This window comes from Mustela putorius, unplaced genomic scaffold (genome assembly GCF_011764305.1).
Source record: "Mustela putorius furo isolate JIRA1106 unplaced genomic scaffold, ASM1176430v1.1 tig00003898_pilon_pilon_pilon, whole genome shotgun sequence".
Lineage (NCBI taxonomy): Eukaryota > Metazoa > Chordata > Mammalia > Carnivora > Mustelidae > Mustela > Mustela putorius.
Genome location: NW_025422047.1, coordinates 7,079,116 through 7,092,016, shown reverse-complemented (window position 1 = coordinate 7,092,016; position 12,901 = coordinate 7,079,116). Strand labels below are relative to the sequence as shown.

Sequence of the window (12,901 nt, the reverse complement as noted above, 5' to 3'; positions counted from 1 at the left end):
CTTACCTCTAATGATAAAAACTGTAAGATTGTTTCTTTGGGTAGATCCACCTGTTGATACACAAAAATGTCATCTGTCAGGGGACCCTAGGCAGCACATACTGACTTGTCACAATGGTGTCACTTTGGATGGAGCAACATGAGTCAGGATTACACAATCTGGGATGCTACTGTGCTGTATCAAATCAAGCACATATAAATGAACCATTGAGTAGTAAGATGTCAGCACTGGCAAACAGATAGCCCCAGTCCTCACAGTACACCCCAAAGGCTTCATGCTGCTGCTTATACTCCATGTGTTAATAAGGCAAAGGTCTGAAACATTTTAGAAAAATCGTGATTCTTGTTTTTACTTCCCCTGCCCCCCCATCTTCCAGATGAAGAATACAGGACAAACACAAAACCTTTCATTTTCTCCCCAGTTTTTACAGATTTAGATTACATGTGGTTCACATCAGTGATGAAAGGCCTGCATCCCCAAACTGTGCGTGGGGAGCAAAAATGCCCTGACCTCTGAGGAAATGACTTTGATGACAGGGACACAGGCAGTTTTCAAAACGTTAGAGCAACTTACAGCCAAAATTTCAATTTCACTGCTTTTCTGATGTAAGTTGGCAAGGGAGGTCTGAAGTCGTGTTTGTACCTAAACAAGAAGACATGTCAGAATTCAGAGCCTGTCAACACAAATCATTGTTCTTGCCATTTTATTTCCTATTGTAGTAAACAACCATGAGGGACAAACTAAGGCCTAGCAGGGCTTCCAAAGATTATCTACGACTTGGAAAGATGAATGCCCAGCCTATCTGGATCTCGGGACAACTGAGATTTTATAGTTTTGTTTTTTTTTTTAAGATTTGTAATTGACAGCAAGAAAAGGAACACAAGCAGGGAGGAGTGGTAGAGAGAGAAGCAGGCTTCCTGCCCAGCAGGGAGCCCAATGCAGGGCTCTATCCCAGGACCCTGGGATCATGACCTGAGCCAAAGGCAGCTGTTTAACAACTGAGCCCCCCAGGCACCCCCTAAAGCCTGTTTTGATAATAATCCACTTACTTATTTCTTTATAACTTTGAAATGACCCCTAGAAGCTCAGGGCATTGAAACTGCATGTGGAAGTAAGGGGATTTTGGTATTAAGCTAAATTTGGAAAAAGGGGAAGATGATAGCAATAAGGACATGGAACTGAAATATGGTAGGGGATGAGCATAGAACAAAGATGTGAAAATGAGTTGCCGGTCCACTATACTGAGAAACAGCTAAGAGTGCGCTATAAAAGTGAGCTAACTTAATCTTTTCTATTTTGATCTAGTCATTTTTTTTTTTTTAAGATTCATTTATTTGAAGACAGACCATAAGAGACTCTTAAAGTGAGGGTTGCTAGGGGGATATAGAAGGCAGGGATAGGGCAGCTGGGTTATGGACATTGGGGAGGGTATGGACTATGGTGAGTGCTGTGAAATGTGTAAGCCTGATGGTCCACAGACCTGTACCCCTGGGGCAAATAATACATTATATGTTAATTAAAAAAAGTATTTGAGAGAACGAGCATGAGCAAGCAGAGAGGCTGAAAGAAAGAGGAGACTCCACCCTGAGCATGGTGCCTGACTTGGGGCTTGATCTCACAACGCTTAGATCATGACTTGACCTGAAATCAAGAGTCAGAAAACTTAACTGAGCCACCCAGGTGCCCCTCTAATCATATTTCTAAATAATGACTGCTCTCTAATACCCACTTCCCAAGTGAGGCCAGTGTCCTGACTTAGCTCATTAACCGGAGGACTGCCCTATCTTTCCTCCCCACCTATTTAAATACTTCAGGGATTCCCTGCTCCAGGAAGCCTTCATCTATCATCCAAGCAGACACTGATCTCTACAATGTTCCCATGTCCAACACTCACTTTCAGTGTATCTAATGCAGCATTCTGTTACTTCTCTTTTGTTGTTCTCTAAGTATATAATGCCTGTGCTTCTAAGGTTACAAACTCTTTGAGGATTGGGGTCATGCCATGTCTTTTAAATTTTATGCAGCATTTCACACAGAATTAGGCAGATAGCAAATACCAAAAACATTCCAAAGTCTTGGAATAGTTCTCTTCTGCTTTGTTACTTCTTTTTTCCAATAAATATTTTATTTACTTATATATTTGTCAGAAAGAGCATACAAGCGAGGGGAGCAACGGGCAGAGAGATAAACAGCCTCCCTTCTAAGCAAGCAGCCCAATGTGGGACTCTACCCCAGGATCTGGACCTGGGCCGAAGACAGACAGACAACCAACTGAGCCACCCAGGCATCCCTGCTCTGTTACTTAGAACAGAAACAAGGCAACCCCTCTGTCATTATATCCAAATCACAAAGTCTTTGTTTAGATGAAGTAATTCTGACAGTGCTTCTAGTGACGATACTTGTAGGTGCCTATAATGTACATGGATGCCTCTTCGGGAGGACAAATGGAGCAGAATCCTAACACCAGAGAGATGCCTTGTTGATGAAATTTTCAGAAGCTATCAAGTTAAGGGAGTGCAAAGAAAACTCTTTCCAGGAAACCATTTCTTATCGTCCTTTCCAGTTTTCTTCCTCCTTTGTAGTTTACATTAGAAAGCTGAGGAAAGTATATGTACCTGAGTTTCATATCGCCTCCGAGTGCTGGCTGACAGCTTCTCTGGGGCTATCACACTCACAATGGGTACAACTGCAGCTCCATGGATTTCAAACAAACCTGAAACAGAGTTGCCAAATTTATGGTCTTATCTGGTCCCACTTTCTGTAACACACCACAGAGATGGCAGAGATAGAGGAATACCACTCTACTGTGATTCTATGGGCTAGATTTCTATCTGGGCTTTGTTTTCCATCTCTGCAACTAGCTGCTCGTGACCTGGAGGAACCCAGAACCCTAACCCCCAGAAGTTTCAGTGCTTCTGTCAAGATTCTCAGGTAGGAGTGGGAGCAGAAAAGGACAAAGACAGGGATTCTATACAAGTCACCCAAACCTCATGAACCTAAAGCAAAAATAAAATAAAATAAAACTTACTATCTCTCAAACTCTAATACTTTAAATTCCTCAAAGTATTTGAAATCTAACAGTGGCAGAAAGTTAGTGCTAACAAACCAAAAAGACCCAGTTCTTTGTTAAAAGGCAAATATGTCTTCCTGTGGACATAAGTGGGACATTTCTTTTTCAGTAAGACTAGCAGATGTGATGAAACTAAAGACTTAACTATCACCACTGTCCCCTCTTGGCTTTCAATCTTATGTGTGGGGAAAATTCCCAGGAAAATTAACCACATTTAATTTGTACAGTAAACTGAGTCAAAGGAAGATTAAACTGGTTGTGAAAATAAGGCAGGAAGACAGAGCTGTACTGCAATTAGAGTAATCACTAAACTCCTAGTCCTCTTCTAGGATGTGAGTTTAAAAGCATAGAGAGAAATTCCATTTGTTTGGTACAATTAATTTTATCTGTTACTTTAAAGATATATTTCTGATGCAACAAGGAGTTAGAGCAGCAAACACACACACACACACAGAGCATTATTATGTTTAGATTATAATTAGTCAATACCTGAAGCATTAGAAAAGGACCCCTTCAGATTTTGCACTGCAAGATTATCAGAAGCTTCTCTAAAAACAAGCAAAAAAAAAAACAATTAGAAAACAGTCAGTAGAGCAACACAAGATAACTTAAAGTGAGCCCTTTTTTCCTATTCAATGTAGAAATTAAATATTGGTTATTAGTGGGAGAAATAAAATTTGAACTTAATTATGCTTTTGGTCAGGAGCCATTAAGAATTACAAAGAATGTCATTTCAAATTAAATGCCCAAAGACAACATTTGTATTTATTCAGCTATGTTTGAAATGCTAGCTCAACATAAGAGGCTAATTTCAATGAACTATAATGGGTGTTCTTTCCGCTCTGCTCACAATACAAGGAAATATTAGCATCGGCATGCCCCTTTATTATGGCAGCAACCTTGGTGATCACCCACAAGAGAACATTTAGTAATGGAAGATTCTTTCAAAAGCTGTGAATGGATATTTCTTTAAAGATTGAATTAGCTTACAGCCTTTGAGAGACACAATAGCACTCTATCTTGGGAAAACAGGGAAGTAATCATGCACATGGAAGAGAGATCTTAAACTTTTCCCTGCTAAAACTGAATCCCATCTGGGCCTTTTAAGTGTCTTAATAATGTTTGTCTGTACTATTAATTTAGTGGAGTATTTTATGTTTTCTCTTCTAAACCTCTACCTTTTTTGGAGGTCAGTAATCCTAATACCTGGTTCTTCTAGAACATTTTATTTCCTCAGAAAAAGCCTGACAGTGAATTTATTCAAGCTAGGTGCAGATGGGAAGGAGCCTGGGGTGAGGGAGGGAGAAGAAAGTAAGAATGTTTATTTTATATAAGCCAAGGTTTTTCACTATTGGCACTATGGCATTTGGGGCCAGATAATTTTTGGCTGGGGGTATTGGGGGGGGTCACTCATGTGTACTGTAGGATGATTAGCAGTATCCCTGGTCTCTACTAGATACTAGTAGCACCCCCAGTTCTAACTACCCCAAATACCTGCAAACAGTGCCAAATGTCCCCCGATTAAGAATCATTGATACAAGCAAAAAAAAAAAAGTATTGTTGATTATAAGCATATATAAAAATTATGTAAATAGTAAATAAGCATATATATTATAAAAATATAAAGCAAATACATTTTTAAAAGTTGTACATTTATAGAAAATTATAGAAATTTAAAGATAATTAAGATCCCTTGTAATCCCACTAACCAGAACTATAGTTATTTCTGGTTAAAAATAGTTAAAAATTGGGGGGGCACCTGGGTGGCTTAGTCAGTTAAGCATCTGCCTTCAGCTCAGGTCATGATCCCAGGGTCCTGGGATCGGGTTCTCTGCTCAGTGTGGAGTCTGCTTCTCCCTCTCACTCTCTCTCTGTGCTCTCTCTCAAATAAATAAAAATCTTTTAAAAAAATCTGATATATCATTCCAGACAGTAGGCTATGTATTTTGGTTGAAAAAACCAGGATCATTTATCTTACCCGTGGACAGATTTCAATAATAAATTCAGCTATGTAAGAATCTTTTTTTTTTTTTTTTTAAAGTAAATTCTACACCCAATGTGGCCCTCAAACTCATGACCCTGAGATCAAGAGCTACATGCTCTAGTGACAGAGCCAGCCAGGCACCCCTAGAATCATGTTTTTTAAAGGCTATACACCATTTCATCGTATTAACTATAATCCAAACAATTTTCTACCCATCAGTGTTGTAATACTGTTGGAGATTCTCCAAGTGTTGTCTAGGGAGCTCTGAAGTTCCTGAGGTCCTTGCACAGGTCTGCAAGGTCAAAACAATTTTCACCATAATATAAAATGTTATTTATCTTTTTTTACAGATTTAAAAAGCCTCTTCCAAACCTCTACCTTTTTTGGGTCATCCTTTCACAAATGGGTTACAGAATTTTCCAGAGACTGTATGATGGATGATAGTAAAGCATACTGAATGCAGACGCAGATAGTGATAATCTTGTTTTTTTCTACTGAAGTGTTAAAGAAATTACAAAAATGTAGAACAATGCATTATCTGTAAAATGTCAAATTGTCACTCTTCCAACATTTTTGTTTTGGAAAATGGATTTATTTTATTTTTTTAAAGATTTTTAACTTATTTGTGTGTGTGAGAGAGAGAGCACATATGAGGGGGGAGGGAGGGGCAAAGGGAGAAGAAGAAGCAGATTCCCCACTGAGCAGGACAGGCTGGATCCCAGGACCCCAAGATCATGACTGGAGCTACTGACTTGAGCTACCCAGGTGCCTCGAGTTTACTGTTATTTTCAAATAAGTATTTTAAAAATGTTTTAATTTCTAAAAAATTACTGATAGATATAATCCATATAAACAAAGTTCTTTGGTGTCCTCAAATAATTTGTAAGGGTGTAAGGTGGTTCTGAGACCAAAAAAATTGAAACTGTTATTAAACAATGTCTTGCTAGGCATCTTTATATGTACCCTCATGGAATAATTTTTACTATAAATTCCTAAAAGTAGAATTACTGGGCATTTCTTTTTAATTTTTAGTTTTAAGGCAATTTTAACTCTGTTAAATTCCTATCCAGAGAGTTGAAACAATTTATATTTCCATCTTGAGTATATGACATTCTCCCAGGATATATTAGGTCTTTCAAATACTTTGACATAACACTACCAAAATGTACTGATTAAAAAGCCAAATAGGATAATTTTGGCCCATTGGGCCTTTCAAATTGATAAAATATTCTCTGATATGTTATGAAGAACAAACCCTGAAACTATGATTATTCTTATGCAGGGGTTACATATTTAAACTGCTGAGCTATTCAAAAGCAACAGAATGATCCATTAAAAGTTATTTTGATGTATCTTTTTTCCCAAAAGGATCAAACTGATGTTTAAGATAAAGGTACAGAAGTTCTACAAGTAGTCACAACTGGTTTTCTGGGCTTTTGTTACCTGATAGTTCTTTCATCACTGACTTTAGTTCTGAGTTTCTGCAAAACGTGGTCTATAAGATCAGACTCCTGCACATGTTTCTCTGTTTGCCTTTCCTTCTCAAAAGACTTAACCTTAAAAAGAATAAAACAGAACCATCAATTTTTGAAGCCAACAGGCTGAATCAGAGTACAAAACGAAGTCAACATTTCAGGTTGGTGGTTCTAACCAGGGGCAATTTTCCTCATCACAGGGCATTTGGCAATGTTTGGAGAGCTTTCTTGTTGTGATAGCTATAGGGGGGTGCTACCAGCATCTCATGGGTAGAGGCCTGGGGTGCTGCTCAACTTCTTATAGTGCCTAGGACAGCAGCCCCCACAATTCTCTGGCCCTAAAAGTCACTGTGGCTGTTGAGAAACTCTGGTATAGAGAAGAAAAGATTATCACTAATGATTGGATTTTTTAAAAGGCCAAGACTAACCAGCTCCTATTTCATTTTATACTTCCACATATTCTTCTCCTTAAACATCCCATCACCAGTCACCAGTTTCCAGAGCACTCCCCCTTCTCCATTCCAAATTCAAGTGCTGTCATCCACTTCTATGGTATCTGTTCTTTCATCTTCACTCCATGGCCAGCACTCAATCTTGGCTTCTAGCAGCCTTATATTCTTCCCACTCTATTTTCCTCTCACTCCGTTCCATGCTACACACCCCTGCATATTAATTTTCCTCACATAGCACTCTGATGTCCCCTTCTGTCCAAAACACATGCTGGCTCCCCACTCACTGCTACATAAAGTCCAAATTCCTTGGTTGGCAGTTTGTTGTCTAGGAGCTAGCTAAAACCATTCTCTCCTGCTGAAGTATCCTTCTTTGCACCCAGAGTAGACTTAACTCAGGGTAATACTCACAGTAGTTTTCTATTGGCCTCCCTCTTGACTTCGGAACAGGCTATTCGAAGAATTACCATTACCTTTGCCATTCCTTCTGCCTAAAAGTTCCTATCAGCACCTATCTCTATTCTGCCCATTCACGAGGGTTCCCCATAAACCCCACCTCCACCCTGAAGACTTCCCTGCTACCTCTGAGGTAATCTCCCAGACTGTTAAAACCCTCAGAGAACTTGCACTGTAGGACTCTCATGGCATTTAGCATTTTCTAACTCATAATCATGAACGATTGTGTTATGTTTCCTACCAGATTATAGGATCCTTGACAGCAGGGCCTGACACTTTAGTGTCCCTGTATCCTTTAGGATCTTAAAGTGTATCCCTCCCACACTGTGAACACTTAAAATGCACTTGCTGACTGGATGAATGAACTGATGTCTTGCCCTTCAAGTATGAAGATGATGCAAGATTCAAAAGAGAGACTGGATGAAACAATGTGCTAGAATGAACAAGATCACATTTAACGGAGATAAATATGAAGTCCTATAATTAAAGCCCTCATTGTAGCTGGCCAGCCAGACATGGTGGTAACTGTGAAAGGGCCAATGGGTTTTAGTTGCTAAGTTCAGTACAAGCCAAAGAGCCACATGGTTGCTAAGAGTTCAGTAGTAAGCTGTATGAGGAGAAATACAGTATCTGGGTCGAGGGGTCAGAGAGCATTCTCATTTAGTCAGAATCTGCTAGAATTCTCTGCAGAATTCTAGTGCCACATTTGAAGACAGACATTGACAAGGAATGTCCAGAGGAGGTTAACTAGGAGGGTCAAGGAGTTGAGAAATCATGTTAAGAGGAATGGCTTAAATAACCAGAATGTCTGAACCAGAAAGAGGGCAGAGAGACATGGCAGTGGTCTACAATTTATTTGAAGATAGCTGAGAGGATGAAAAATTAGACTTACTATGCTGACTACTCCAGAAGGCAGAATTAAGACCACAGAGTATAAATTTTGGGAAGGAGACTGAGTTAAGTTTTTAAAATTCGCTAATTATAGCAGTGTGTTATGGCACAAATTAACCAGCAGAGGCTTGATGGCAATCACTGTTCTGGAAGAGGCCTGTTCTTAGGGTCATTTATGATTTTGTGACTAATAAGCAGACTAATAGAGGGGACTTCCAAATCTTAAAGGAATAACTACTGCAAGAACTGCCTTCCTTAAACAATTAGAAAGTCAGACAAAACACATAAAACAATGGTTTCTCAGACCTTAGATAACAAGCAGTGAGAACTATCTTTCAAGAGAAGGGAAAAAAAGTGAGTGCCATATCCATGCCCCTTTATTGTGATGAAGAAGCCTGCAGACTGCAGCACAGGAACATGGAACCCAAAAAACCCGGAGCCTTGCCCAGGTGGGGAGACAGTTTAGGTAGACCCAGACAGCTAGAGATTGTAAGGCAGAGGACTGAAGAGAAGAGTGCTCCACACTCAAAGAAAGAACAATTTCTGAAGCTCTGCGGAGCAGTCCCCTCAATTCTTGCCAGAGAACTGATCTGGGCATTAGTGAAAGAAAACTCTCTGAGACTGGGGCAACAACCATCAGAAACGAGTAGGCAGAGTAATTTCTGGAATTCATAGGGCTGGGAAGAGTTGTTACTCTTATCAGGGTAGAAGACCTCAGAATACACAGGCAGAATCCTCCTAAGGGTATTGCTTTGTACCAATGGGGTTAACTCAGGCTTAGACCAACAGCTGCCCTGGATCTGCCCTAACAATGTATAAAATGAAGCCTGGAAAAGATCAAGCAATTCAAGAATCTTAACTACACCCCAGAATAAAGCCCAACAGTATTTATAGGGACATAAAACCTAGCATCCAGGAATGTCTAACAACCAATCAGAAATTACTGGCAGGAGGGTTTGGGTGGCTCAGTCAGTTAAGCATCTGCCTTTGATTCAGGTCATGATTCCAGGGTCCTGGGATCTAGCTCTGTGCCAGGCTCCCTGCTCAGTGGGGAATCTGCTTCTCCCTTTACTCTCCCTCTGCATGCAGCTCCCCCTGCTTGTTCTCTCTTTCTCTGTCAAATAAATAAATAAAATCTTTTAAAAAAATTTACTGGCATGCAAAGTGGTATGAAAATATGACTCATAACCTCAAGAAATGATAGAAACAGACTGAGAAGTGTCAGAAATGATGGAATTAGTAGGCAAGCACCTTAAAACGACTATTTTTGGGGAAGATTTTTAAGTTGTTTCTACACTCAACATGGGGCTTACACTCACAATCCCAAGATCAAAAGTCACATGCTCTACTGACTGAGCCAGCTAAGTGCCCCTAAAATGACTATTCTAAATTTTGTAAAAAATGTAAAGGAAACAAAAACTCTGAGAGAAATGGAAGACATATAAAGATACAAATGAAACTTACAGAGATGAAAAAATACATAAGAAATTCAATGGGATTAATAGCAGATAAGATACTGCAAAAAGATCAGTGAATGGTCCCAAATAAAGCATAGAGGGGGAAAAAAAACAAAACAAAACAAAAATGGAGTCTTAATGAGTTGTGGGTCAATAGCAAACGATTAACATCCTATAATCAGAGTCCTACAAGGAAAAGAAGGAACAGAAAAATATTTGAAGAAATAATGTCTGAAATTTTTCTAAAATTTTAAAAATTTATTTATCTGACACAGAGAGAAAGAGCACAAGCAGGGGGAAAGGCAGAGGGAGATTCAGGCTCCCCACTGAGAAGGGAGCCTGATGTGGGACTTGATCCTGGCACCCTGGGATCATAACCTGAGCCCAAGGCAGATGCTTAACCGACTGAGCCAATAGGTGCTCCTGAAGAATTTCTAAACTTTATGAAAACTATGAGTTTACGGTTCAAAGAAGTCCTAGCTATGAATACCAGGTATTTAAATATAGAGAATACCACATTGAAGTATATCATATTCAAACTGTAGAAAATCAATGACAGAAGAAAATCTTAGAAGGTGCCAGAAAATAAAGGAAGATCATACAGAGCATCAAACCAGACTTCTAACAAACCACCATCATGTCAGAAGAAAATAAAACACATCTTCAAAATGCAAAAAGAAAAAATGTAAATCCTGAATTTTATATCTAGCAAAAATATCTTTCAAAAGATATTTGGAAGGGTTGGCTGGGCATTGGACTCTTGGTTTCAGCTCAGGTCATGATCTCAGGGTTGGGGATTGAGCTCTGTGTCGGGCTCCACAGTTGCTTGAGATTCTCCCCCTTTCCCTCAGTCCTTCCTTCTGCTTGCTCACTCTATAAAGTAAATGATTTTTTTTTTTAAGATTTTATTTATTTGTCAGAGAGAGAGAGCGCACAAGCATGGGGAGCAACAGGCAGAGAGGGAGCCTGATAGAGGGCTCAATCCCAAGACCCTGGGATCATGACCCAAGCTAAAGGCAGGTGCTTAATCAACTGAGCCATCCAGGCATCCCTAAAATAAATAAATCTTAAAAAAAAAATGGTGAAATGAAGACTTTCTCAGACCAATAACCACTGAGAAAACTCATGACCAGCAGACCTGTACAGACTAGAAATATTAAAGGAAATTCTTCAGGCAGAAGTAAAACGAAATCAGAATGATATCTGCCTCAACACAGGAGTCAACAGTTCCAGAGATGGCAAATATAAAGGACATTTCCCCCCTTACTTTAAAAACCTCTTTAAAAAAAATAACTAATTAAAGCTGAAATAAAAATAATGTATTGTGGAGTTTTAACATCCAATATGTTATGTGCAACAATAGCACAAAGAATGAGAGAAGGGAAATGGAAGTATTCTGTTGTAAGGTTCTTACACTGTATGTAAAACATATACTATATTTTGAAGGTGGAATGTATTAAGTTAAAAGTGTATACTGTAAACCCTAAGAAGTCACCAAAAATTTCACCAAAAACAGGAGTAATGGTTAGCAAACCAATAGTAGAGATCTAAAAAGAAGGTGTGAAAAGAAAATGGAAAAAAGAACAGATGGAATAATTAGAAAACAAATAGTAAAATGGTAGACTTTTTACTACCAGCCATTTCAATAACTGCATTACATATAAATGGTCTAAAAGAGGGGGACTGTCTGGGTAGATCAAAAAAGCAAAACTCAAATACTGAGTGTCTCTAAGAACTCACTTTCACATGACATGCAAACACCAATTGAAAGACCTCAGAGAACAAGAAATATTATCAGGGATAAAGAAAAACATTTCAGGGCGCCTGGATGGCTCAGCGGGTTAAGCCTCTGCTTTCGGCTCAGTCATGATCTCAGCATCCTGGGATCGAGCCCCACATCAGGCTCTAAGCTCAGCAGAGAGCTTGCTTCCCCCACTCTGCCTGACTCTACCTGCTTGTGATCTCTCTCTCTGTCAAATAAATAAATAAAATCTTTAAAAAGAAATAAAGAAGAACATTTCATAACCATAAAGAGGTCAATTCATCAAACAGGTATAAAATTCTAAATGTGTATTCACCAAATAACAGAGCTTCAAAATGCACGAAGCAAAACTGATAGAACTAAAAGGAAAAACAGATAAATCTACAATGATAGCCAGAGATTCTGACACTCCTCTCTCAGCAACTAACTAACTGATCAAGTAGACAAAATGCTTAGGAAAGATACAGACAGCTTCGGCAACACCATGATCTAATGTGACCTAATTGGTATTTATCAAACACTCCTCCTAACAATGCAAAATACACATTCTTCTCAAGTGCACATGAAACATTCACAGTAATAGACAATTATTTTTTACTTTAAATCACAGCTCAGTAAAATTAAAAAGAATTGAAATCAGAGTATGTTCTTTGATCACAAAGGAATTAAATCATGAGAAATTATTAAAGATGATGTAATGAGCACTGGGTATTACACGACTTGATGAAGCTCTGACCCTCTCTACCTCTGAAACTAGTAATACATTATAGGTTATATATGTTAACTGAATTTAAATAAAAAAATAAGAAAGAAATTATCTAAGAAAGATAACTGGAAAATACCCAAATATTTGGAAATTAAACCACAGACTTCTAAATAACCTTTCAAAGAAGAAATCAAAGAAACTAGAAAGTTATTCTGAACTAAATGAAAATGAAGGCTCTACATACACAAATGTGTGGGATACAACTGATGCAGTACTTAAGAGTGAAATTTACAGCATTAAATGTTTATACATAAAAAAGTAAAGTCTAAACTCAGTAATCCATGCCAGGTGCCTTTTTTTTTTCTTCCTGTAAAGGCTCAGATACTATCTTAGGCTTTACAGGCCATACACTGTCACTTTTTTTTTTCTTTTTAAACAAAGAATGTAAAAAATAATTGTAGGTCACAGGCCATACAAAAATAGGCTGTGTACCAGATTTGGCCTACGGGCTGTGTTTAATCCACTTCTACCTGAAGAAACCAGAAAAGGAATAAACTAAATCCAAAATTAGCAGAACGAAGACAAATGGAAATCAGTGAAATAGAAAACAAATGAACAACAAAAAAACACCCCAGAAAAACCAATGACTTC

General features: G+C 38.6%; 1 protein-coding gene across 6 annotated transcripts in view; it reads right to left on the bottom strand.

Moving 5' to 3' along the window:
- The window catches only part of EIF2AK4 (eukaryotic translation initiation factor 2 alpha kinase 4), a 107,839-nt gene that overhangs the window by 3,331 nt on the left and 91,607 nt on the right, over positions 1–12,901 (bottom strand). For 5 of the 6 annotated variants that reach the window (XM_004751077.3, XM_004751078.3, XM_004751080.2 and 2 more), the window contains 5 exons: positions 6,498–6,610; positions 3,560–3,618; positions 2,616–2,713; positions 574–642; positions 6–50 (listed from right to left, as the gene is read on the bottom strand). In XM_004751077.3, coding sequence (XP_004751134.1) covers positions 6–50; positions 574–642; positions 2,616–2,713; positions 3,560–3,618; positions 6,498–6,610 — 384 coding nt within the window. Of the gene's footprint in view, positions 1–5; positions 51–573; positions 643–2,612; positions 2,714–3,559; positions 3,619–6,497; positions 6,611–12,901 lie in introns of those variants that run through there. The other variant, XM_013055406.2, reaches the window with a different exon arrangement.